This window comes from Cladophialophora immunda, assembly GCF_000835495.1.
Source record: "Cladophialophora immunda strain CBS 83496 unplaced genomic scaffold supercont1.5, whole genome shotgun sequence".
Classification (NCBI taxonomy): domain Eukaryota; kingdom Fungi; phylum Ascomycota; class Eurotiomycetes; order Chaetothyriales; family Herpotrichiellaceae; genus Cladophialophora; species Cladophialophora immunda.
Genome location: NW_015622545.1, coordinates 1,064,492 through 1,086,973, shown reverse-complemented (window position 1 = coordinate 1,086,973; position 22,482 = coordinate 1,064,492). Strand labels below are relative to the sequence as shown.

The 22,482-nt window shown below is 54.2% G+C and overlaps 12 protein-coding genes across 12 annotated transcripts; 1 reads left to right on the top strand and 11 right to left on the bottom strand.

The window, feature by feature from the left end:
• Positions 1 to 3,902: 3,902 nt before the first annotated feature.
• PV07_08689 (uncharacterized protein) lies at positions 3,903 to 4,955 on the bottom strand (the record flags this gene model as incomplete). The annotated part of the gene is made up of 1 exon (XM_016395883.1): positions 3,903 to 4,955. The coding sequence occupies one exon, from the start codon at positions 4,953 to 4,955 to the stop codon at positions 3,903 to 3,905; it is 1,053 nt and encodes a 350-aa protein (XP_016245739.1).
• Positions 4,956 to 5,984: 1,029 nt separating this feature from the next.
• PV07_08688 (uncharacterized protein) lies at positions 5,985 to 6,338 on the bottom strand (the record flags this gene model as incomplete). Its single annotated transcript, XM_016395882.1, has 1 exon — positions 5,985 to 6,338. The coding sequence occupies one exon, from the start codon at positions 6,336 to 6,338 to the stop codon at positions 5,985 to 5,987; it is 354 nt and encodes a 117-aa protein (XP_016245738.1).
• A 677-nt stretch (positions 6,339 to 7,015) lies between these two features.
• Positions 7,016 to 8,101, bottom strand: PV07_08687 (uncharacterized protein; the record flags this gene model as incomplete). The annotated part of the gene is made up of 2 exons (XM_016395881.1): positions 7,016 to 7,106; positions 7,302 to 8,101. 2 exons carry the CDS (start codon positions 8,099 to 8,101, stop codon positions 7,016 to 7,018), a joined length of 891 nt encoding a protein of 296 aa, XP_016245737.1.
• Positions 8,102 to 8,446: 345 nt separating this feature from the next.
• PV07_08686 (uncharacterized protein) lies at positions 8,447 to 9,189 on the bottom strand (the record flags this gene model as incomplete). The annotated part of the gene is made up of 2 exons (XM_016395880.1): positions 8,447 to 8,812; positions 8,866 to 9,189. 2 exons carry the CDS (start codon positions 9,187 to 9,189, stop codon positions 8,447 to 8,449), a joined length of 690 nt encoding a protein of 229 aa, XP_016245736.1.
• Positions 9,190 to 9,225: 36 nt separating this feature from the next.
• Positions 9,226 to 9,586, bottom strand: PV07_08685 (uncharacterized protein; the record flags this gene model as incomplete). The annotated part of the gene is made up of 2 exons (XM_016395879.1): positions 9,226 to 9,413; positions 9,478 to 9,586. The coding sequence occupies 2 exons, from the start codon at positions 9,584 to 9,586 to the stop codon at positions 9,226 to 9,228; spliced, it is 297 nt and encodes a 98-aa protein (XP_016245735.1).
• A 511-nt stretch (positions 9,587 to 10,097) lies between these two features.
• Positions 10,098 to 11,314, bottom strand: PV07_08684 (multidrug resistance protein CDR1; the record flags this gene model as incomplete). Its single annotated transcript, XM_016395878.1, has 4 exons — positions 10,098 to 10,343; positions 10,426 to 10,499; positions 10,547 to 10,674; positions 10,740 to 11,314. The coding sequence occupies 4 exons, from the start codon at positions 11,312 to 11,314 to the stop codon at positions 10,098 to 10,100; spliced, it is 1,023 nt and encodes a 340-aa protein (XP_016245734.1).
• Positions 11,315 to 12,449: 1,135 nt separating this feature from the next.
• PV07_08683 (uncharacterized protein) lies at positions 12,450 to 13,007 on the bottom strand (the record flags this gene model as incomplete). Its single annotated transcript, XM_016395877.1, has 1 exon — positions 12,450 to 13,007. The coding sequence occupies one exon, from the start codon at positions 13,005 to 13,007 to the stop codon at positions 12,450 to 12,452; it is 558 nt and encodes a 185-aa protein (XP_016245733.1).
• A 1,245-nt stretch (positions 13,008 to 14,252) lies between these two features.
• PV07_08682 (uncharacterized protein) lies at positions 14,253 to 15,093 on the top strand (the record flags this gene model as incomplete). Its single annotated transcript, XM_016395876.1, has 4 exons — positions 14,253 to 14,375; positions 14,523 to 14,646; positions 14,681 to 14,742; positions 14,812 to 15,093. 4 exons carry the CDS (start codon positions 14,253 to 14,255, stop codon positions 15,091 to 15,093), a joined length of 591 nt encoding a protein of 196 aa, XP_016245732.1.
• Positions 15,094 to 15,830: 737 nt separating this feature from the next.
• Positions 15,831 to 16,409, bottom strand: PV07_08681 (uncharacterized protein; the record flags this gene model as incomplete). The annotated part of the gene is made up of 1 exon (XM_016395875.1): positions 15,831 to 16,409. The coding sequence occupies one exon, from the start codon at positions 16,407 to 16,409 to the stop codon at positions 15,831 to 15,833; it is 579 nt and encodes a 192-aa protein (XP_016245731.1).
• Positions 16,410 to 16,841: 432 nt separating this feature from the next.
• On the bottom strand, positions 16,842 to 19,171 carry PV07_08680 (uncharacterized protein; the record flags this gene model as incomplete). Its single annotated transcript, XM_016395874.1, has 2 exons — positions 16,842 to 17,149; positions 19,051 to 19,171. The coding sequence occupies 2 exons, from the start codon at positions 19,169 to 19,171 to the stop codon at positions 16,842 to 16,844; spliced, it is 429 nt and encodes a 142-aa protein (XP_016245730.1).
• Positions 19,172 to 19,214: 43 nt separating this feature from the next.
• Positions 19,215 to 19,504, bottom strand: PV07_08679 (uncharacterized protein; the record flags this gene model as incomplete). The annotated part of the gene is made up of 2 exons (XM_016395873.1): positions 19,215 to 19,367; positions 19,430 to 19,504. 2 exons carry the CDS (start codon positions 19,502 to 19,504, stop codon positions 19,215 to 19,217), a joined length of 228 nt encoding a protein of 75 aa, XP_016245729.1.
• Positions 19,505 to 20,158: 654 nt separating this feature from the next.
• PV07_08678 (uncharacterized protein) lies at positions 20,159 to 21,345 on the bottom strand (the record flags this gene model as incomplete). The annotated part of the gene is made up of 2 exons (XM_016395872.1): positions 20,159 to 20,503; positions 21,253 to 21,345. 2 exons carry the CDS (start codon positions 21,343 to 21,345, stop codon positions 20,159 to 20,161), a joined length of 438 nt encoding a protein of 145 aa, XP_016245728.1.
• Between the last annotated feature and the right edge of the window lie 1,137 nt (positions 21,346 to 22,482).

Below are 22,482 nucleotides of genomic sequence, written 5' to 3'. Positions count from 1 at the left end.
GAGAGGGTGATACTTAATGGGAGAGGGTGATACTTAATGGGAGAGGGTGATACTTAATGGGAGAGGGTGATACTCATCCTCGCTGTGTATGAGATGATGACCTTTGCATATACGATGCATACCGACTGGCGGCGGCATCTCAAAGGCTGTGCAAGTATCTTCCTCAGTAATCAATGGAATGGATCTTCCGGTGGAGTCATCGCGCCTTGTTTCTGGGCTTATACACGAATTGGTCAGTCCGAACAGTGTTCAAGGCGTTTAGTAAGCTAACATAATCTGAGATATCTGGGCCGCGTTCTGTTCACAAAGCTCCCTGATCATTCACCCAAGCATCTGGTTCGATGACCCAGAAGCGATGACAGAGATGGAGGACATGGACCCCGATACACATGCACATGTGGCTCAATGGCTTTTCGCAAAAGTGGTGAATGTGCTGTCACGGGAAAAGGATCATTGGTCAGAAGCAGTTCAGGGGGAAGTTGCTGCGCTTCACTGTGCCCTAACGACATGGGATAAGAGAGGCTCGCCGGAAACCCGCCCGCCCCTCGAGGGACAGTCCTCGTGGCTAGACGACGAGACTTTTCCAGTGATACTGCTTTCCAACAATAGTTCGGTGAGCCGCAAAACCGCTCCTCCCTTAGTTCGAGTTTCAAGTCGTTGCTGAAATTAGAGAAAGGCCATAGGACACTGTATGGTCGAGACGGCAATTGTGCTTCTTCTTGATTTTGAGAGGAAGAAGAGTGTTCACAAGGAGACGAATAGCGCGGACGAAATATATTACCACGCTCGAAGAGCATGCGGTGTGGTTGAAACTAACAGTCAAGCGTAACTTCTCTCGCAGCTACAATGGGGTTTTGGCAAGTCGAGGCTGACTTCTCCATAGAGATTGTTTGGTGAACTCCCTGCAGCCAATGTGGATATGTGGGCAACACCTAAGAACCCGTGCGGAAAAGTTCGCAACGTTGGAAATCCTGGCCATGATTGAGAAGAAGACGGGCTGGAAAAGTGGTTGGCGATCATCGGCCCTCAGAGAGTTGTGGGGAATTGGTGGAAATGAAGAAATGGACGAAAGTCATGGTTGCGGGCATGCTATCTGCCGAAAAGAATTGCGTCGCTGTGGCGCTCACTCTTATGCTCCTGAGTTGAGGAACCGTCTTGGCCAGTAGATATGATGCAGAATTGAACTACTGAGAAAGAATGATATACACAGTCGGAACAGCTCGCTTCACCTTCCCTCATCGGCACAATTCAAGCGGACAGCCGCTTTCCAGATACGAAAAGGTATCGATGAACGATCGTATCTATCGATATGTTCGCCACATGATGATCATATGGCCAGCTTATTGCTAGTCAGCGACTGCTTTGGGGACCAGGACCGTTGCTGTCCTTGCCCGACGTTCCATTCCTCGGGCCTTGTATCACTCTGACTGATGATTGCAAGCTTATCTGATCAATAAAAGTAGATACGGCTATCTACATTCGGATAGTCCCACACGAGCATCAAGCATGAGGCCAAAACCCAGGACACGAGCGAGAACGATAACGGCAATTATAAGAGGCATCAGGCTTCTCCAAGCAGCGAACATGCTTCTTCACTCCAATATTTTGTTCACTTGAGCGCTGGGTTTCGCGACTGCTTTGTTCACTCGGTTGCCTCCCCTTGTTTCCTTTGTCGCGTGCATTGTTTACTCAGTTGCCTTCCTGACCCAACTGCCTTGTGTTCATGCCTTGGACTCATACCTTGTGGGACTTTGTTTTCTGACATAAATACTACCAGCCTCTGACTCTCCCAGCAAGTCCCTCCTCCATACATTGATAATACGCTGACCAACTCAGGATTATGGCACAACGTCAAAGTGAAGACGAAAAACAACTCAGGATTATGGTTCCACCTCCAATCAAAACAACGCTCGGGCTTCCCGATGAAATATGGGTACAAGTCATCGAGCTACTGGAAGACAAAGACGGGCATCCAAAGGACGTCGGATCACTTCGCCAGACATGCAGACGGCTGTGGGACCTATGCGACCGGACCTTTTTCAAGGTCCTGGACATTATCCACCCCGAATTTGCAGGAGAACAAGCCGACAGTTTCAGAAGGCACCCACACCAACATGACCTTGTGAGGACCATAATTATTCACCCTCTGAGGTCGTCCGGCAGGGCCGATGAGACCACCTCCGGCCGCGGCACCAACCCTGGCCAAGAAAAGATGATCTCGTTGATCCCCGAATTCCGGAAGCTCCAGGCGATCCACGTCTGTGCGAACACGAAGCTGGCCGATGTGGATGGCATCCTGCGACCACTCGAGCATGTTGATCTGCAAGAGTCCAGTGTCTTCGAGGAACTGGAAAAGGCTTTGCTCGGCGGCACGGGGGCCTTCACCGAGTTGCGGGAATGTACATTGATATCCCTGCAAGCCAACACGATTGAGATTACGCCCATCCTGCGGGCGCCAAACCTCACCAGCTTGAAGGTGTCGTTCCCCACGATCCGCCAGACGCGTCGATTTCCCCTGCCACCCGTCCAATCCACCCCGTTGAAGCATCTGACGCTCTTGGTGAGTGGTGACCTGGATCCGACGCGCGGGTTCACGTCCGAAACGAGCCCGACGACCGTGTCCGCCCTCCTCCACTTGCCAAAAGCGCTCGAGAGCCTCGTGGTGGCGGTGAGTCAAAATCCCCACGACGTCCGAGCCGAGAGCCTCAAAAAAGTCCTCGAAGCGCTGACACGGCACCAACCCCAACTGCGGACGCTGAAGGTGCATGGCGCGGCCACCTATGATATCTGGGGGGCGGATGGGTCTCGCCCGTATGATTTTACGCGGCTGACCGGACTCCAAGAACTGAGCTTCTCCAGTCACTGCCGGTGCCCCGTCGACTATTTCTTCCGATTTCCCGCGGGGCTCGAAACGCTGCGGCTCAATAGCCGGGTATCCCTGAGTGACCTGGCCCAAGACCTCCCGCGCGTCGCGGCGGAACCAAACTTCACGTGTCCACGCCACATTGAGATCGACCGAGATTACAACTTTGATCCCAATTCTTCCAACGGTGTGATTCTTCCGGTTCATGTGCAGGAAGAGGGAGTCAAGAGCCATCTGGGCATGCTGATGACGAATCTGCCCTGCCGGTCCATCACCTACACCGAGAGGATCGATAAGAGAATGCGATGTGTATCGGCCGTTCGGACTAGCGACGACGGGGCATTCACGATCACAGAACATCAGATCGATCCTAAGTGTATGAAGAGCCGCAGTCGTAATGATCTATGGGATTTCCACGTGTGTGATCTCGAACGACATCCTGAATACGAGCCGCTTTGAGATGCTGTCTGGCTAGCTAGGCAAGCTAATCCAGGAGGGAATGGATGAGTATTGTGCATGACTCGGTGAGCCCACGGAGAGATGGCTGACAACCTAGGGGACGATCATGGTACGAGCGTAGGAAATGGGCGGCTCGGTCTTGGGTTCGTGCTACGAAGCCTGCTGGACAGGTTCTTGGGAAATCTGCTCAGGGGGAAAGCAAGAACGGTTTGGGAATATCGGAATGGTGTAGACTGTGTCATTGACCAAGTTCTCTTCTATCGAGCCTGTCCTATCTATCTTCTTCACAATCATCTCGAACATTAGTCGCGCTCGCGCCCAAGTTGGCTTCGGTGAGAATTGTCGGTAACGTTTATTCTTTCGTATCCCATTCCAACTCGTGTGGCGAGCGAGCAATGATGTCCGCCTTCTACCCACCTCCCACGAAGGCCCACGGCGGAAGGAGTTGATCGGCCGCGAATCCCCGTCGTCCCCGCCTCTCGAGAATCGACCTCCATCCTCCTCCCCGGGGAGGGGGTCTGAGACGAATTCATCCCATCCGCCACTTCATCCGTCATTTCTTCTTACCATGTTGATCCTCCTAATCCTCTTCCTCATCCTCATCCTCTTCCTCGTAGTCCTTGTCCTTGTCCTTCAGATTATCACCCTCCGTTTTGTGGTACCATTCGCTGTATCGATGTCTGGCCAAATTGGTCATGATCGCCTTAAAGGCCGCTTCAAAGAAATCCCAGTTTAACTTTATCGAGTCTTCCGGCTTGAGGTCAGAGAGGGCCAGGCCAAGTGGGATATCCGGTCGAGGCATAGACGGAGATGCCGGGTGGATGATTTGTCGCTCCCCGTCTAATTGGATTTCGTTGGTGGCAGCGTCTAATTTCCATGCCTCCCAGAAGATTTCCGAGATGTTGCCCACCCATTGCTGACCTTGGAAGCGAATAGGCCCATACCCTTTACCCTCAAACTCGTCTTCCTCGATTGTGCGCGGTGCTTTCCAAGCCTTCTCAGCTCTTGCCTCCGTAGATAGCGGGCACCTATACTCTGGTGTCTCGGTCAACTTCACCAGGATACATTGAGCCACTGAGCCTGTGCCCTTCAATATCAACTCCACATTCTCTTTCAACTTCTGGTACGTCTGAGAAACGCCAATTTCGAACGTCATTTTGAACATCCAGCCTTTTTGGGGGTCCATTTCAAGAATCACTAAATCAGGTACTTTCCTCGACCAGGAGTATTCTCCCTCTGTAGCAATAAGTTCCGTACCAGTGGCGATTCGAACCGTCGGCCTATAGTCGATATTTCGAAAGAGACTGTGTCTGAGAAATTCGACGATGATCTCATGCGCCGGCGACGGGGGCCCGTGGAGGGTAAGAATCGACTTGGAGGCATCGTAGGTGTATCGGTAGACTCGCTCCTCAATGTCGTATTGCTTACACAACTTGTCCCAATCATGAACGGAAACGTTGAATTCGACATCTTCGTCCATTTGAGGCCCACACTCACCAGCTTTCATACCCTCAACGTATGTCTTGAGCTGGTCTAGGTTGCCTGGAACCGGTGCTGGCGGCAACATTGGCGCTGGAGGCAGGCTCGAGGGCTGGTAGTGGGGAACGAAGTGCGGGACCAAGGGGGACGTCATTCTAGTCAAGGGTGCTCGCAGCCAGTTGGAACTGGTAGGGTAAACTATGATGAGTGCGAATGATGAAGAAAGACAACCATGGAAGAAATGTTTGAACCTTTTATGGGGTTCAGACGCGCCCAAAGGCAGTGCCGGACAAGGTAGTGACAGTGTCGGCAAGGCTGTGACAGTGTCGGCAAGGCAGTGATAGAGTGACACAAAGCCAACCTACCTTGACTGTTGACTACCAATATGGGTATTGACTTAGTCCTAGATGCAGAGCAGCAATCGGAGACAAAACCAAGCAATAGTGCTGGCTCGTACCCGCCAGATCTGGTGATATTCCTCGCCATGAGGTTGTATGATTCGTGGAGCATGCTGGTCTCGGTGTACAACACCACGAAGGCTGGCAGAGAGGTGATGGGATGTTTCTGTGGTTTCGAGCATTTCCTGCTAGTCCAGTTGTCCCGCCCCCCTAGCCCACGCAGTCGAAATCGATCCTTGTCTCCCACATGACATACGTCGGTGAGGAGCACAAAGAACAAAGGTGATGGTGATGACTTACAAAACGCGACGTGGTCCTTAATGTGCGCGGTGCACTCCGTCCAGCCGCTCGATTTTCTGCAAGCAGGCGAAACAAAATTTTCGGTTGCGACCTACCGCTTGCGGACCAGTGGTCGTTCTCCGTCAAAGAGACCGACGAGTGCACAAAACTCTCTGTAGTGCTCGAATGAAGAGAAGTACAGCTGGCCTGTAAAGAGACCGAGTAGAGCAATGGCTTGTGGTTCGATCCTCTCGGGGGTGTTCTTTCCTGGAAACTTGTATATATCTAATGTATCAAAGGAAACCATCCCTCGTGACGTTCGGGCTTGATATAGATGTAGGGTAGTCCCTTTCGACGTAACTGGCTTGTCTTTCGACTCTGGAATCGCATGGAAAAAAGTGTTGGCTTTGTGCGGGCTGATGATGATTAGCTTTGTGATTCCAGGGGTCTTCGACACCCATTGTCCTGGTCTCAAGAAATCATCTTCAGGGGAACCATCTTGAGATTTAATAGTTCACCTTGCCTGTAGAAGGGCAAGGCGAGTGCGTGGTGGGCGACGCCAGCATCGACGGGTCAGCCAGCGTCGACAGCGGGAAGTACACGTTGCCCTCGACGGTTTGGTAGCTGGACGAGGAGGCGATGACCTTGTCGCCAACTCTGGCGGTTGCGGTTGGCATTTTCGTCACGGGTGTGTATTGGGTTTGCGGCTTCATAGAGACGAGGCCTAGGAACGTTATACGGCTGCAGAGACTCTTCGCGGTTGCAAGTGCTGCGTGCCCTGGACGATTGGCTCTTTTGCCATTGATGAAGTCGCGTTCAACTGTGAAGGCGATGAGAGATGCGGCCTCGTTTGCGGACATGTTATTGAGCATGTGTCCGCGACAGAGATATACAGCGAGCCCCGAAGCAGACACCCTGTCCCTTCCAAGAGGTAAGACGTTTCAGGGCAAATGTGCCGATTCGCGTCGATCGACCGTTCATACCTGTTGCAAAGACGACCTTGGGAGCATGGTAGGATGTGCCATCGACTGTCTGAACTCCTATAACCTTCTGGACTGACCTCTTCTACCTATGCATCCTTCTCCGTAATTGCTGTGTGATCATTTGCCTAGAAGATCGCGAGAGCGTTCGGTGGGCTTCCGACTCTGCCGGGCACGTTCGGGGGTACGCTGGTCAGGAGGAACTCGTAGCGGCCGAATTTCTTGCAATGTTCGCCGAGGGCCTCGTCGCCGTCGTCATCGTGGCCGCCCGGTCTGTCGTCCTTAGACTCCTCTTCCTCTTCCTCGTCGGGCGCATGTTTGGTGTCGATTGGTGTCGGCGTTCAACCTCAAAACGTCGTTGGAATCCAACGGTCCAGTGTCCAGCTCCAAGGCTGCGTTATTACCGTAAGCACAAGTTCCGGAAGCAAACGGGCAGAGCGCGCTCCGGTTGACTTTCCCAGGAATTGAAAGCGATCCAAATTGTGCAGATTCGAGCTCGGATGAAAATCTCTAGCGCACCTAGTGAATTTCCAGCAGCGTGAGTAACTATGAGCCGATCATGGAAGCTGATATCTCAGGCGAAAGGGCGGGTCGGCGCCTGGCGCGTGCTGTTTATTGTTGAGGGCGATCAGTTCGATGAGGTGGAAACTGGCACGATAGGTCGGGCAACTGTTAGCTCGTTCCACCCGAGGAGTAAGACATACATTGTGCAGGTAATGCCCACACGGTCTTTATGGGCGATCAACTCGGTCGAGTCTTTGTGCTTCGCCAGGGGATCACGGCTCGTGATTAAAACAAGGCAGAAATGGAACCTGGGGATCGTTTTATAGAAGCGTGACTTACCTTGTGATGGGTTCTCTGAAAGGGAACTGCACCTTCGCTGTCGGAAGGTAGACCGCTTCGTGTGCTCCTGGACGGGTGCCGAGGGCCAGTGGTACGCCTGTGCGAGGGACGCGGCTGTCGTGCGGGAGATGGAATCGAAACGGCCTTGGGGACGCAGACGGGAGTTGGGGCGGAGCAGCAGCCCAGAGCAGCATGTACAGGCGGCAGCCATCCGAGGCGGACTTCTTCAGCCTGGGCAGGCTGTGGTGGTTCGCCTTGTAGGATGACGACCCAAGGGGCGTCGGTGAAGCTGAGCGGAGGACATCTCGTCTGGACTGGACCGAGGAACGGGTGCGCACTTTGTCAAAGTTCTTCAAAGATCCATTATTCTCCCTTGCACCTCCTCTTTCGACAGGCCGGCGGGCGCTGAGTAGTATCGTATGCTTAGCAACAGTGTCAGCTCCAGGAATCATGGCTTCTTTTGCATCGAAGTGAAGAGGCGAATGAGGCCAAGTTACAATGCTGGGTATCTGATGGCCTTCTAACCTCCCTGGACCAGCGGAACTATGACCATCTGTGATCTGGACGAGTCCGAACGTGCTCGCAATGGCAGCGCCGGCCCCGGGCTGTGGAGTGGCAAGTCCGATGGAGCGCGCTCTCGTTGACTGGCATCTGCAGTCCACGTCGCGCTCGGCTGCCAGGTCCTCGGTGAAGCCGGTTGTGGTGATCAGGATGTCACCGCGCTTCAACCGCGTCCCCTGATACTCGGCTACCTGCTCGAGATCTCGGACGGATATGGCGTGGGTGCCGAACTTCCACATGTTTGCGGCCCCTTTTTGAAATTGATGATCGTATGCTTCAACCCCTTCCGCCCGAACCCGGGCTTCTTGATTGCCCCAATCCCCCAGTTCAACGCCCCCATACACCGTCGCGGACTTCTCGTAGTGCCTCGCGCACCACGTCCTGAGTCAAGAAGTTGAGACATCCGAGCCGGTCTTTCTTCCCATCCCGGTCGAAGAGGCCCAAGGGCACAGTCTTGTGGGAGTCCTTCAACCTTAGGCAACGAGTCGAAGTCTGGAATCGCGCTGTAATCTGCCATTGGAGGTGTTGGGGCCGTGCGTCTCAGGACCGCCGGTATCACAGCTGCACTGCTCTTGATATTGGCATCAATCCATTCCACCCTGCTGGGTGATATACCGCGAGCGACAAAGCTTGACAATAGCGGCGAAAGTCTCTTTACCCGTCACGCGTGTGGGAGACCCTCGGAAGGATCTGAGGGGCTCCCGTGTTCGCCATGGAAGAAGACTGCGGCTAAAGTGGACGTTGAATCCGATGAACGCCCAAACGATGCCGAAGTCCTGCCAGTCATCTTCTGCATGGGCATTCCTCGCCGTCAGAAACTGATCGGTCAATTGCAACGGGCAATATTCGCAGTCTCGGGACGCCTCGGGGTGAATCAGGGTTCCTGCCGATGGTCCTGCGGCCTGGAGGTACGGCACCATGTACTCGCCACAAGTCATGTTCGGCGCGGGCTGAAACGGCTCAGCTCGTTCGCCGCGCACTGGACCTGTCGTCTGCTGAGCACAATGGCGACACCGTTGACCAGGTAAGTTAGAGGACTGACGCGGTACGCGAAGATCCAGAATCCCGGGAGAGCCTTCGGGGGAAGCAAGACGCCGTTGAGCGTTAAGGCCAGGTAGAAGAGCATGGTGGCAATCTGGCCGGCCGTCTCCGCGTCCGGCAACGCGGCGACGACCATGTGGGCGAAGGTCGAGCCAAAGACGAAGAATTGGATGCAGAAAAGTAAGACCAACTCTTGTCGCTTAGATGATGTGATCCCAAAAGTCGGGTAGTCGAAGGGGGCAAACACGAGGATGCCGAGGGAGATGGCGTTTGGGCTCTCGACCATGATGTTGGAGACGATGAAGACGGACCAGTGCTGCATTTATGACGGTCGCTCCCGCACTTCGTAGAGATCGCGTTGAAAAATGAATTGAGGCATGACTTGCTGGACGAGGGCGGCGAAGATGGCAGTCAACATGAGGATGGCACTCAACATGAAGATGGAGAACATCATCGACTGGATCGCCTGGATCGACGCGCTGGGTAAATAGAAGGAGAATCCAATGAAGACTATAAGCGTGGTAGTCAGTGACATCCATTGTGTGCACGACAAGAGTGGCCAAGAAAGACGCACGTGCAGAAGCGATGCCCAGCGCGTACTTACTACCAATATAGGTCGGTCTTCGCCAGTATTGTTGGAACATTCGAGTCGCTACGGTGACGAATTGATTGCTGAGAGGCATGGCAGGGATTGTTGCGTCTTCGCAGGCAGAGTCAACCAGTGGGTCTCAAGGCCATCGGGGCGCAGTAGGTGACGGAGAGCGCTCGGAATTGGAATCACTAGAGTCAACGGTATAGTGCACGGGTTTACGACTGCTTCGGACTGGCCTTGAGCGGGTTCCAGGCGTTGATGGTGGTGAAATGGTGTTGCAGACAGGGATTGCAGCGGTGTCGTCGATGTTGTCTTGCTGAATGTCGATGTGTTTTTCCGCTAGAGTATGCTGGAGCCGGTCCAGCTTAGCTTCGAGCACGGCAGCTTCAGAGCTGGCTTGCCAGATAGCCGGCCAGTCCGTCTTCTAATCATTCGAAGCTCTTCCCGTTCTGGCGATCTCCAGCATATACTCTGCCGGGTTCTGGCTGGTCTCACACCGACGCGCCCCATTCTTGTGGAAGTAGTCTAGCAGCATAGACGAATCCTGACCGACATCACCAAAGTAGACAGTGCACCCTCCCTGGTCGAGGAAGAGCAGACGATTAAACTGTTCGAAGGGGGTCGCCGAGGGCTGGTGCATCCGGTCGACAGGACGGCTTGCGGAGGAAGGAAACGATCGTCCAGGAGGACTGACTGTAAAGACCCGACGTTGGCTCTCCCAGAAACAGAAGAACAGTTAGTTTGGCCGCGGGCTCGACGCCGATCTTCAGGAGCTTCCGCTGCTCGACGTTCAACCCTTGACCGGGAGTGCCAATGACTGCTCCAGCAAATTCGGTCTCGTCCAGCATCTAAATCACTGGCGATCAAGTCAATCATCAATGTCTATTCGAAATCAATTCGTTGCGCCTACCCTTCTCCACATATTCATACTTCTCTTGCACTGGTGTCGATTTCGGTTGAAGAGCCTCTCTCACGGTCGATGTATGTAAATGGAGATCTTATTACTAAACATAGCCGATTTTACGCAGGAAGCTCGACTTAAGTGGCGCACCGTTAATCAACATGTCGCCAGTCACCACGCCGACGCCGGTGCTGAAACCGAGGTAGGCCGGAATGACATTCGAACACGGAAAATCCCTTCCGTGGAATTCGTTCACAATGAGCGCTTTAAATGCGAAACTTAGAGAGTTTATCCAAGTGATTCAATAAACCATGGGTGCATATTCAATGGTGGAATTGCAAACCCGGTGTAGATGACCACTGCGAGCAGGAAGGCCCCTACAATAGCAAGAGCCTGGGCTATGGTCTTATTTGCTGCTGCGACCGTCCTAAATATGCAGCTCATGGTAAGGAGCGTGGCAAAGTTGACGATGAAGAGAATGAAATACGGCCCGGCCTCATACCTCAGGCCACCGAGGAAGTAAACGATCGGGTTGAAAACGATGTTCGAGGCGATTTTGATGGTTATGTCGGACACAATGCCTGCGAGGGCTTCCGTGGACGGATGATAGAAGGCATATGTCTTGTGCTTCTCGACAATGGGACGCTGAGTGTAAAGCGAATTGATCTCTGTGACGGTGAGAAGCGAGTTCAGGAGGACGGCGAAGAGCAGCAGCGAGCTTTTGGCGAAAAAGGCTAGGGTGCCGAACGGTGTCCCGTATAAGAGTGAAGCGATGATCAGCCACATGACCACGTTGCCGCCGACCGTGGTCGCCGTGGCGGTGGCATCGTTCCAGATGCGCTGGTATACGCGCCTGGCACCTGCATTCCGTAACCGAGTGTGTAGGGAGACTGGGGCAGTGCGTGCTTCCCCTGCCATTTGATCACGCTCTCTTTGGCCAGAACAAGACCGCCATAGCTTGCGGACATGAATTTGAGGAATGTGGAGCATCCCGAGCCTGGTCGACCCAGGACAAGTAATATCTCGACGCAATTGACGAGGCCATTGAAGTTCTGCAGGATTTTCCGGTGCTTCCGTCGGCACTGCGACAGTTCCGCGAGGTGGAAAGGTGTGGTCAGTTTGAAATCAACAGTCTTCTGCAGCCAGCACCTTAATCTGGGCCGCAGACCTGGAGACGGACAGGTCCCTGAAGATGACACCCGTTTTCCGTCTCTTGATATCACCCGCTTCGAATTGTTCAACCTTGTGTCTCATCCATGCTCCCAGATCGAACCTGTCGCTTCGGGGATCGAGCTCCTGGCTCGTATAATAGCCTTGCTGACGTGTGGCAAATAAGAGGGTATCGTGCATGGCAGTATGCCGTAGGTTTTGTAGTTCCGTACTTTGTAACAATGCCTCAAATCGCGAAGGTTGGTTTGCAACTACTGAAGTCGCAGCACCGTCGCCCTCGGAGTTAACCGAGGTAGACAATGTCATATTGAACACGTCTCGATCAAACCATGTTCAAAATCTCCCACATGTGTTATCGCAAAAGGACGAGGCTCTTATCGGTCCTATGTATATTCTGTATTCGGAGACGGGATCGACCATGTTCACCACGGAATCTGCCAGAGGAGGCGTCGAAAATATTGCGATACGTCGGGGAGGCCTTCTTCAGAGGCATTTCGGTTGGTCCACCGACCACGAAACCGATACGCCAGAGCTAGCGAAGCTGCATTCTTGATCAACAGACCGCTTTAGGGTATCCGGCCGGTCACTGCACTGTGCATTGAGCCATGGTCAAGTGTAAAACCATTGCTCTCGAAAACCCTCCTTTGGGCGTGGTTGCTTGCAAGCGAGAAAGTCTCCTGTTTTCTTGAGTTGATCCTTGTCGTTGAGACTGTTTGGATCGATCATAACAGGCCTGGATACCGCGTTGTAACACTCCCAGGCATGCAGTTCCACTTCAGGCAACCAGACTGCGTAATTGGATTTGCCCTGTAAGATCAGGCCATTCTTCGTCCGATTGGGCAACCCCCCCATGTTAACTAGTGTTCCACCTTTTCTGCGGCGATTATTCCCTGGAATTCGTGGTAGGACAGGTCACGCAGGGTCTGGGTTGAGGATTCGTAGGAATATTCCGTTCGGCCGATCGGATAGGCGCCGTCGTGATGGTCTCGGTAAATGGATTCGAAACCAGAGCCGGATACCGAGGCTTGAGCAAGGTCAGGCTGTGTCGTAAGATCAATGACGAGCCTCGACCCGTCGTGATGGTGTCATTGGCAGTCAGTGTCTGCCCGAACATGGCCACTGCGAGAGCCTCCTCGACGCTGCTGACACTGGCAGTCCGTAAATGCTGAAGAGAACTGGCGCCGCTCTCGAGATCTACCTGATCCCACGTGATGGCGACATGGCGTGCCCATAGAAGGGCCGACAACATGGCTTGAGAGGATTTGTTGAGCGATATTGCTGAGTAACGCAACGAATACTGTAGCGCGGTCTGAGACCGGGGGCCAAAGGCTGGGGTATGCATGATGGTGTCGGTGATGTGGATGAACTGGTCTAGGTTCGCCGGCTGGAGGAGAGTGACCATGTAGGACCGGCGGGGATCAGAACCCACCAGATGGAACATGGGAGATGGAGATGGAGATAGGCTGGTTGGTTGTAATTGCGGCTCCATCACGCTCTGGGTTGCGGTTGATTGTTCGGCCGCCTTGGAGCTGCTGGCCACGCTACTAGCATCATCAGAGTTATAGGGGGCTTAACAGCATGGGCTATGTTGAGCCTCGTGTCGTCGGATCCAGAAGTACCGGAGTGGTTCGCTTGATGGCCTCCCCAACGTGCAAGGAAGCATGGGGACCGAGACCTTCTTGTTATGGCCGCCGACCTGGCCGAGTTTTGGCGCGTAGTATGGTGCACTTGGTTCGTGACCGTTGACACTGAATGCAACCGTCCCCGGACGGATCGAAAATACATTTTCTCTTCCTCAAGAAGTATCGACCACAAGACCTGTGCCCTGATACGCGTCGCGAACCGAGAACTGTCATTGCCTCCGTCGACACCGAGGTGCGATCTGGTTGCTGATCTACTTGTCATGCAATGACCTGTTCTCGGGCACACCCAGCACGTTGGCTCGAGGAAAAAGGAGGTGGTGCGGAATGCTCTCTGTGCGGGAATTTTCCGGCTACTCCGGTCCTGTCACCCAGAATCGTGAGGGATTCAGTATGCTTGCTCTCTTTTGACGAGGACAGTTCTTTTTAACATGCGCTCTGGTGCAGGAAGTTGCGGCCAATACGAGACCGGTCCTCTCGACGCCTCCACCTCAGACCCTCGCCGGAGGGTTGCTACCTGTTTCGGCAAAGCGGGAACGCGATGTTTTTGCGCTGTGATCGGCTTCTGCTGCTGCACATGTGTGCGTGAGGAGGAGGATTTCAGTGATGGGAGGCTTCGGGAGGGAGATTGACGACAGCGATGGCGGAGTCTCGATGCGTTTGTCGTATCTCGAATTGCAGGGCGCTCAGCTTCACCCGTATCTCGAATAGGTTTACGTGCCCCATTACCACGGCGCAACCTAGAACAGGAGAGATCGCTGTTAAGGGTGTAGTTGAGACATGAATTCTGAGACAAAGGAGTCTAAGGAGTGTGACTGCGACGGCACGAAAGACAAAGGTGCGCGCAGCCTTGTGCGGGATAGCCAGCCTCGTGTGGGATAGCCAGCCTCGTGCGGGTTTGCCCATCAAGCTGGCCGTGATACCCATCCTGAGCTTGAAATATTCATGTATAGGCTCAGAAACGGCTGAACAGTCGGTGAGAGACACTCTACTTATATGATCCAGATGGTTTTTAGACCATAAACAGTCTGGCTGTTCTTCTCATAATGGTCACTGCTCGTGCTGGGTTCCGCCTTGACTCAAGGCTTCGTCCTCGGGTCAGTCACACCCTTCCCTTGGGCACCACGCCGCACCACCACAGCATTCCTCTTAATGCTCCCGCTGAATTCGTCAGTCTGATTGATTTATGTTCTGGTGGTCTATCCTCATTATTTGAGTCCACTTCGAAATCTCCCGTGTCCGCCGGTGCGTCTTACAACGGATGAAAGATCCATTTCCCCCTACGAGAAACCAAACCCATTGACTTCTTCCAATAGGGTGCGAACCCTACCCTCGTTCATACCACCTGGGAATTCAAGTTTCCGCGTGGTGAAGACTATCTGGATTTCATGCATGATATTCCCAATGACGGACTGATTCGGCTTAAAGGGATTCTCAACGGTGAGTGATCACGTCTTGGTGACTAATACCAAAGCCCTTGCCGAAGTCCTGGTAGCAAGGACTTACGAGTTTCCCAAGCCTGGGAACAGCGGAGAAGTTCTGCGGCGCTCCATTGGAGATGGTCTAGTTGCTGCCGAAGGAATACATCACTAACGCTAACGGAAGCACGGTCTCCTGAATTTCGCCTTTCGCCAAATTAAGACGCTGCACCCTTTGTTTTGGGACAAAGCCGTCAAAATGACACAGACCATCGAAGCCGGTGCTTTTGCGGACACGTCTTTGGACGAGGCTAATGGAAGGACGTTTGGAGTGACCGATGCTGAGGACTGGGTTCGCAAAGCTACGTTGGACATTATCGGCGTCGCCGGTTTGGGAAGGGATTTCAACATCCTGGAACATTCCAACGACACGATCAGCAGTCTCTATGCTGAGCTCACCTCCAATTGACCCGACATCCGGGCCTGGTCGACCGTGCACGTCGGACTCGGCGGTCTTGCGGCCGATATACTATGCCCCCTCGCCTCTCGCCGCGTGGCGAGAATCACCAAGGAGTGGCGAGCCTTGTCCCGGCAATCCGTTCAGGAAAAGCGGCTGTGGCAGAAGATGGAGCTGGAACGTGAACATATTGACACGCTCGCATGCCTGGTCGAAGCTGGCGTGTTCTCCGACGAAGAACTTCTGGATTAAATTTTGCCTATCGTTGCTACCGGGTATGTTCCAGTCCTTTCCCCGATGTTACCCATTCCCCCTCCACCCATCCTACACTGATCCCTTGAATGGTCGCAAATTGGCAACGGTAACTGCGTGCTGACCCACACCTGTCCGCAGACACGAGACAACGTCCTCGAGCTTTTCCTAGACCATTTACCTGTTTTGCATGTGTCCGGAGATCCAAACTCGGCTACGAACAAGGACACCGCAGTGTGGGGCGGGGACGCTCACGAATGTAGTATAAGCAACATCTTCCTCGCATCGGTCATAATGCGCCGCGAAAATCACGATCATAAGGGAGCCGATGAGGAGTGACTACCGGTGTTGTAAGAAGAAACAGACCTCTTTCAAAACTTGAGATCTCGTATTGCAATGGTGTGCTACTTGATCAGCTCATCGCAGCAGTCCTGCCAAGTAAATAGACGGCCGATCCCCCTAGATCCATTCAAATTGGCAACAAGGAACATTCCCTTTCACAATCTAACACTAGAAAGTCCTAGTAAATGTGCCTCGACGTCGATAGCATCCGACAGGCTATCTTCTATTACCGGCATCTTCGGTTGCCACCTCAGAATTTTCTTGCCACGTAGCGAAATACCGCGTGAATTGGTCCCGGCCAAGTATTTACCTCGCAGCACAAGCTTGTCCACCCCATCCGGATCCAGAACCGGGGCTTCAGGACTGTCCAGCACGCTTTTTTGATGGCCGAGCTCTGTCAGTCTACTGAGAATGTCGCCCCAGGCAAACGAACCGGCCTCGGCGAGATGACAACCTTGGTCGTTCCAAGTTGCCGGCGGCCCACCGAGCGAAGCCGCTTCACCCAGCAACAAGTATAGATTGGATCTGCCTTGAACGTGGACGTAGTGCCAGATATTCTCGCCTTTCTCGACCCGAAAGCCTCGACGAGCCTGCAGGAAGGCCTTCAGGAATCGAGGGGTCTGGATCGAACGCTGATTGTCCGGCCCTCGAGCTGGACCATGTATCGTCGGGAGGCGAGACAATGGCGGTCCTGACCTTCTCCGATCCCGTAGCCAGGACGAGTTTGTCGACATTGCGATGAACCGCTTTATCCAGAAGGGACAGGAGCTCGTGGATGTTCTCCCAGTCGTCATAGACTTTTCTGTTACGAGCTGCTATGACACGCGAGGTGTCCACAGGCAAACCCGAGGTGGTTTACTTGGTGATATAGTAGGGAAGGGCGATGTAGCCGAGACAGGAAACCAAGAGTATAGTATGCAGACCTATACGTATAGCAGATAATCGTGAGGAACTCGATTCTGTGTAACTCTTATTGACTACGAGGAAAGCTATGTAACCAAGCGTGGCTATATACCATTTGAGAAACATGCTTGTCATGTTGCTCTGCTGGACAGTGCCAAACATGTCAACATGTTCCTGAGCCTCTTTAGGCACGTTGCTCTATTGCCCAGCCCGGTCATGCCAACATGTTGCCAAGACGCTGGTGTCTGACATGTTCCTCTCGGTTAACCTTCCTCCTTGTTTCTCCCTTGGCCTCCCATATGGTCGGTTCGTAACATTTTCGAGATCGCTGTCGCCGAAGGGGCGTGATCGGCATTGGCAAAATGGTAGACCACGTCAGCCTGGGCCGCCTCGTCCTCTATGAGACTGACGGCATCGAGGTCAACGTACACCAGCCGGACCTTGGGGAATGTCGGGGCGACTTTGGCGCCCTTCGTCGTGTTCCTCACCAGGCGAGAAAACTCCCACTCTGGATGTTTTGGGTAGGCGAGGTACAAGAAGTCGCCCCCAATGTAACCAGTGGCTCCAGTGCCTTCGTAGAGTTAGGCCCAGAAGCAGAGGGAGGCAGCATCTTACTTACATGAATAATTTTAATGTCCTTGTTGCGGAGAGGGATTGGGGGCTAAGTCGCAGAGGGAAATAATCAGCCGGTTTTGTAAAAGTCACCTCTGAGGAGGGCCGAGGCCGGACACGGTCGACGCTGTGGCAGCTGTGTTCGTTTCAACCCACAGCCTCTGCCCCTCCGTATTGGTCTGGCCGTCGTGACAATCCAGACACCCATTGAGAGCATCGTCATCCGTCACTGGAGCTGTAATTCCCATGCGGTGCGTTTCTACGCATCCCCGATATGCCCGCAACGTTTCAGCAGACCTGTGTTGGGGCGCCCAGCCGGCTGTTCTATATCACCAGCAAACAATCTCCACGGGCGATGGAAATAGATGCTGCGGACAGAAGAGACTGACTGATGGACCATGCGGATGCTGTGCTTCTCTGGCCTCGAGGCTGCTGCGGGGAGGAGGAGCTGTTGGCTGACGATGATCCATAGACCATGTGCAAGGGGTTGCTTCTTCCACACCCCGTTTCGACCCCAGACATCACAAGGTCGTGCTTGACATGAGTTCTTGCGGTTCAAGATCCGGCCCCGATGGAAACGGAAGTCTTAGCAAACCAGACCTTGCATCGCCATTTGATGCCATCCATTTATCGTCGCCTTTACGGCGGTGTTTCACTGAGTCTGTACCGCATGTCAAGGGGCATAGGTAGCCTGTCAAGCGCGCTGGTTTCCATCGGATCTTGCGTTGCCCCGTGTCATGTGTCCTCCAGAAGCCAATATGGCCTAGAACTCGACAGGTGCCATCGATCCGCAGTTCTGTAGCCGATCAACACAGGCCCAGACCGCGGTCATACACCGCCTGCAGCATGGAATGCTTCCATGAACGGCCATTGATGACCGAGATAGGTGAATCAGCCGCCCCTTGGTAATACTTGGGACACACGTCCTGCGGTCGTCGAGCACGCCATCTTGAGTCATTATATCGATGCTGTGTCGCCAGAGGGGTATAAAGGCATCGACCTTGCTGAAGCTAGAATCCCCCAACCCTTTCGACTGATTTTGATGATCCCGTCGCTCTCATCTCCAACGCTCGTCGACGATCTCCAACGCCATAGGCTGGGCCGACCATGTAAAGGCCCGCGGCAAGATGTACACCCCAGTCGTCACCGAGAAGCACCTCAGCGCACCAGCCCGCCCGCGGAAACGCAAGAGAGAGGTGAACGAGGTGGCGAAGCCGTCGATCCGCGGAGAATACGTATTGGACTTGTCGGAGGAGATGCTGCCGCAGAAGAGGGCGCGGAGGGACGACGGATCAGCGCGAGGTTGCCGCATAGCTGCTGACGATCAAGCCGGTAGCGTTAGCTCGAATCGTGGTGAGAGTTATCGCTTCTTTTCTGTCTGGCCTCCTTCTCTGACGCGATTGCTTCATCATCGCCAGATTCACCGACGTCCCTCGACTCGGACTCCGACAATACGCTTGTAGGGCCTGCCCTGCTAGCCTCCGACGCAAGAGGAGGACGGCGATCCCTGTGACGAGGACGCTGATGGGTCACAGGGGGACTCCATGACGGGTATAGAGACTTAAGCGACTGATCATGTTTGACGAACTAGCATCAATGACCACTTGTAATTCTTACCATGTTCGCTCGAGTTTGTTATCGGACTTGTATCATACATCATCATATTTTGCACGGCCGTCGTCGGGATCTAGAATCCTGCTCATGAGGGAGACGTTCTGCGGCGAAGACGTTTGGACGATTCCGGCAAGCTATTTCGGCGTCAGATTTGTCCCCTGCAGCATCGTCGAGGGACTTTGCGTGGATATTGGCACAAGCCAAGGTCGGCAGACGATTGCAAAGTTTTCCGCGTTTGCGCTGGACATTGGGCCTCGGTCCAGACGGTGCCGCCCTCAGAGTTGGTCCTGGCGTGTTGGTACCTGGTCCAGATGGAGTCGAAAGCGTACTTGGCCTTCTCGCGCTCAGCATCGTCGGCGTACTTCATGTCGATACTCTTCTCCCAACTCTTCTTCAGAAGCAGAGCAACATCATCGAGGAAATCCTTGATCGCCTTGGTGAGGATGAGGCGATCGGCGGGCGGCGAAGAGCTTGAGCTTGATAGCCTCGACGACGTAGGGCAAGGGCGTAGTCTCGAGCTGGACAGCCTCTTCGAGGAGCGTGCCCTCGGGCAGACACATAGCCTGCGCAGAGTGGCTTGGTCAGTGTCGCGCAATGAGGAGGAAGACGGGAAACTCGGACTTACCGCCTCGTCGTCCATGAGGTCCAAGGTATAGACTTCGTCGCCCTCCTTGAACGTGACGCCGTACTTCGCCTCCATGTTGACTGTGAAGCGAGGGTCCTGCCTGGCGACTTCATTGATGATGTTGAATCGGTTCCAGCGAGCGCTCTTTGGGATAAGGAGGTCGGCTTCCTGTTATAACTTGGATGTGAGTAAATTTGGTGCGCCCGAAACAGAATAATAAGACGAATTTGAGCTATCCTTGGTGGAACGAGGGCTAAATGCCTCCACGTGGACTCCACCGACGACCGAAACGCACATGTCACAGGCAATCTCGGGCCCGACCACCTTGGACATGGTAGACAACAACGGCTTTAACGCGAGGTAACGGAAGGCCATGATTGATATAACTAGCGCAAGAAAGTGGTAGTATATCAGATGGCGTAGTGACGGGGAACGACAAAGGAGGCTTACTGGATTGAGGTTGATTTGCAGAAGAGACACCGTCGAGGCTCCACCGCTGACACGGGAACGGCCGATGGAAGTTGTTTTGGTCGTGAACATGGTAGTCCGTGTTGTGACGAGTGAGGGAGCTGCCGAGAATGACCTGTCGTCGCATAGGAGGCAAAACCAGATGTCCGGTTGGGCCTCTTTCGTTGCCTGGGACCGCCGACGACCGGCTTTGGAGGCGGTCTTCGTGACCACTGCGGCTGAGGACAGGAGAGTGGGTGTCGGACGGAGAGTCTGGGGACGCTAGTCAGGAGCAGCGTAGCGAAGCAACCAAAACATGGCCTTCTCCGAGCGGTCCTCTGCCTCGTCGTCGAAGACGAGTTCCTCCGATCTGCCCGTACGGTTGCCGAAGCCTGCCTTGCCAGTCCAGAGGGTCATCAAGCCACCAATGTCAAGCGCGGCGTGGTCGCAGCAACCTCTGGATGAACGCGAGCGTTGTCGAAACGTGTCGGTCGATATACCCTCTGCCCTGAGCCTGTTTGCCTCGGCAAGGTACTTCTCCTGCGCATCTTCGAGCCGCAGGTCGTAAAGGGCGCGACGTCGCTGGTCGAGATCCTTCTTCGCCTTTGCGACGCCGGCTAGATCTCCCTGGCCCGGTCCTCGCGCATAGGAAGCAAGATCTTAGCGTCGTCTGCAGCGATCAACGACTTCCAGAACGTATTGAGGGACCGACACGACTCGATGGTCCTCTCCTCGACCTCCTTCTCTCTCGTCGAGCACGATGCGATGGCGCATGGAGGTCTCGACGTAGATCTGGAGAAAAGCCTTGCAGTACTGCGAGGCAGTAGCATCACCACGGCACAGATCGACCCAGACTTAGTCGGCGTCGACGCCCAGGCGGTCGTCGTGCATGTAACCGGAGAACGGAAAAAAGAGAAAGAGAGAGAAGTAAAGGGAAAAAGGAAAGAGAAAGACACTTGTTGACATCCTATGCATGACGAGAAGCTCGAAGCACTCACCCGCCCCACGCAAAGCAAAGCCCGACCACGTTGACACGCCGTCGATCGAGCGACCTTGGGGCCTTCCGAGGTTGCCCGTGTCCGCCCGGGGCGCGAGGTCTCCAAACACCCTGGTGGCATCGTCTTTCGTAGCAGTTACCCCGTGACGCGAAGAAAGACATTCGAGTCGCCTTCCCCCTCGCGGGGGAGGCGCGGGAAGCGTCTTCTTACCTGGACGGCATGGACGGGTGTGGTGTCGTCGAGAGTGGCGGCAAGAGGAGGGGAGGGAAAGCCTGGAGGGGGAATTCTAGTCGAGTCCAACCAGAGTCCTGGCTAGCCCCTCCTATACCGCCTCCCCTCCATCGCCATCCCGTCATCGTCTACTGGCCACGGTCGTACCCCCGTCGTCGTTGTGAACAGTGCCTCGAGGAGTCCAGGACCCGTCCACTTGGCTCGGCCGGCCGTGTTTGTCGAAAACAGTTGGAGGCTCATGGGGATAAACGGAGCAGTTGGAACGTGGGCCAGCGAAGACGCCGCAGAAGCCACGCGAGGGCAACCCGACCGGGAATAGAAGTGGCGCCAGCGGTGTCATAACCCGCTGCAACTGTGCACTGGCGAGTGAGTGGGTGCTGGGCGTCGAGACCAAAGTTGAAAGCTCTGGGAGTGTCTGTCGAGTGCCTGAGTGCTGAGACTGAGTGCCTGCGAGTGCCCAAAGTTCAAGTTCTGCCATGCCCTCTGCCCTGTGCCTCCTGGTCTCCGCTGGACTGCCCTCAAACAGCCTCCTCTCTCGACGACACTCACTCGCGACCGTGTAAGAAGAGGGTGACGTCCAGAGAGCCAATCTGCTTTTCGGAGTGTTTGGTTGCGGAGATCAGATGGACGGCTTCCAGGTGTCCAAAGTCGACATTGTATCCACTTGGATGTAGATGTAGAGCAACTTGCAGACGTATTTCTTCTTCTGTTAGTCATCCAGTTTCTCGCTCTTGAATTTCTGGCGGATGTTCGCGAGTTTTTTGTTGATTCTCTTCTCCAGTTCTCTCGCTCTTGAATTTCTGGCAGATGTTAGCGAGCTCCTTATTGATTCTCTTCTCCTCCAGCTCTCTTGCCCGGGGTATTGCGGAGGTTGGGGATGAACAGAATAAGACCGCCGGCGATAAGCTTGTTCTTGTTCTTGTTGCCCGTCTGGTTTCATGGTTGATCACTGCTCTTCGCCTAGTGCACGCCTGGCCGAGACTGTACCAAGCAAGCACGCGGTGATCTCTTTGCGATTGACGTCGACGACGCGTTGGTAGATCACGCGGTCTCCGAGCATGACGCATAGGCTTTGGATGAAGGGAATCACCGCCGTGCCCTGGAGGCTGGGGGGGAGGGGGGGTGGGACTCAGCTGGGGAGCACCACCGACATAGGCACCGGCCCTGGTATCGATGGGGATCGAGTTCTGTTCCACTACATGGTTTTCATGTGTGCGGGGATCGTGGTTTTTGGAGTGTTCTCCGCGAGCGAAACATGGGACACAGAGATCGTATTCGCGGCATGCAGGATTCGCCTAAGACATGCGGACAGTCGAGGTGATGTCGATGGAGCAAACGTCGCAATGGTATTTGGTACTGCCAGGTCGCGGAGGTGGA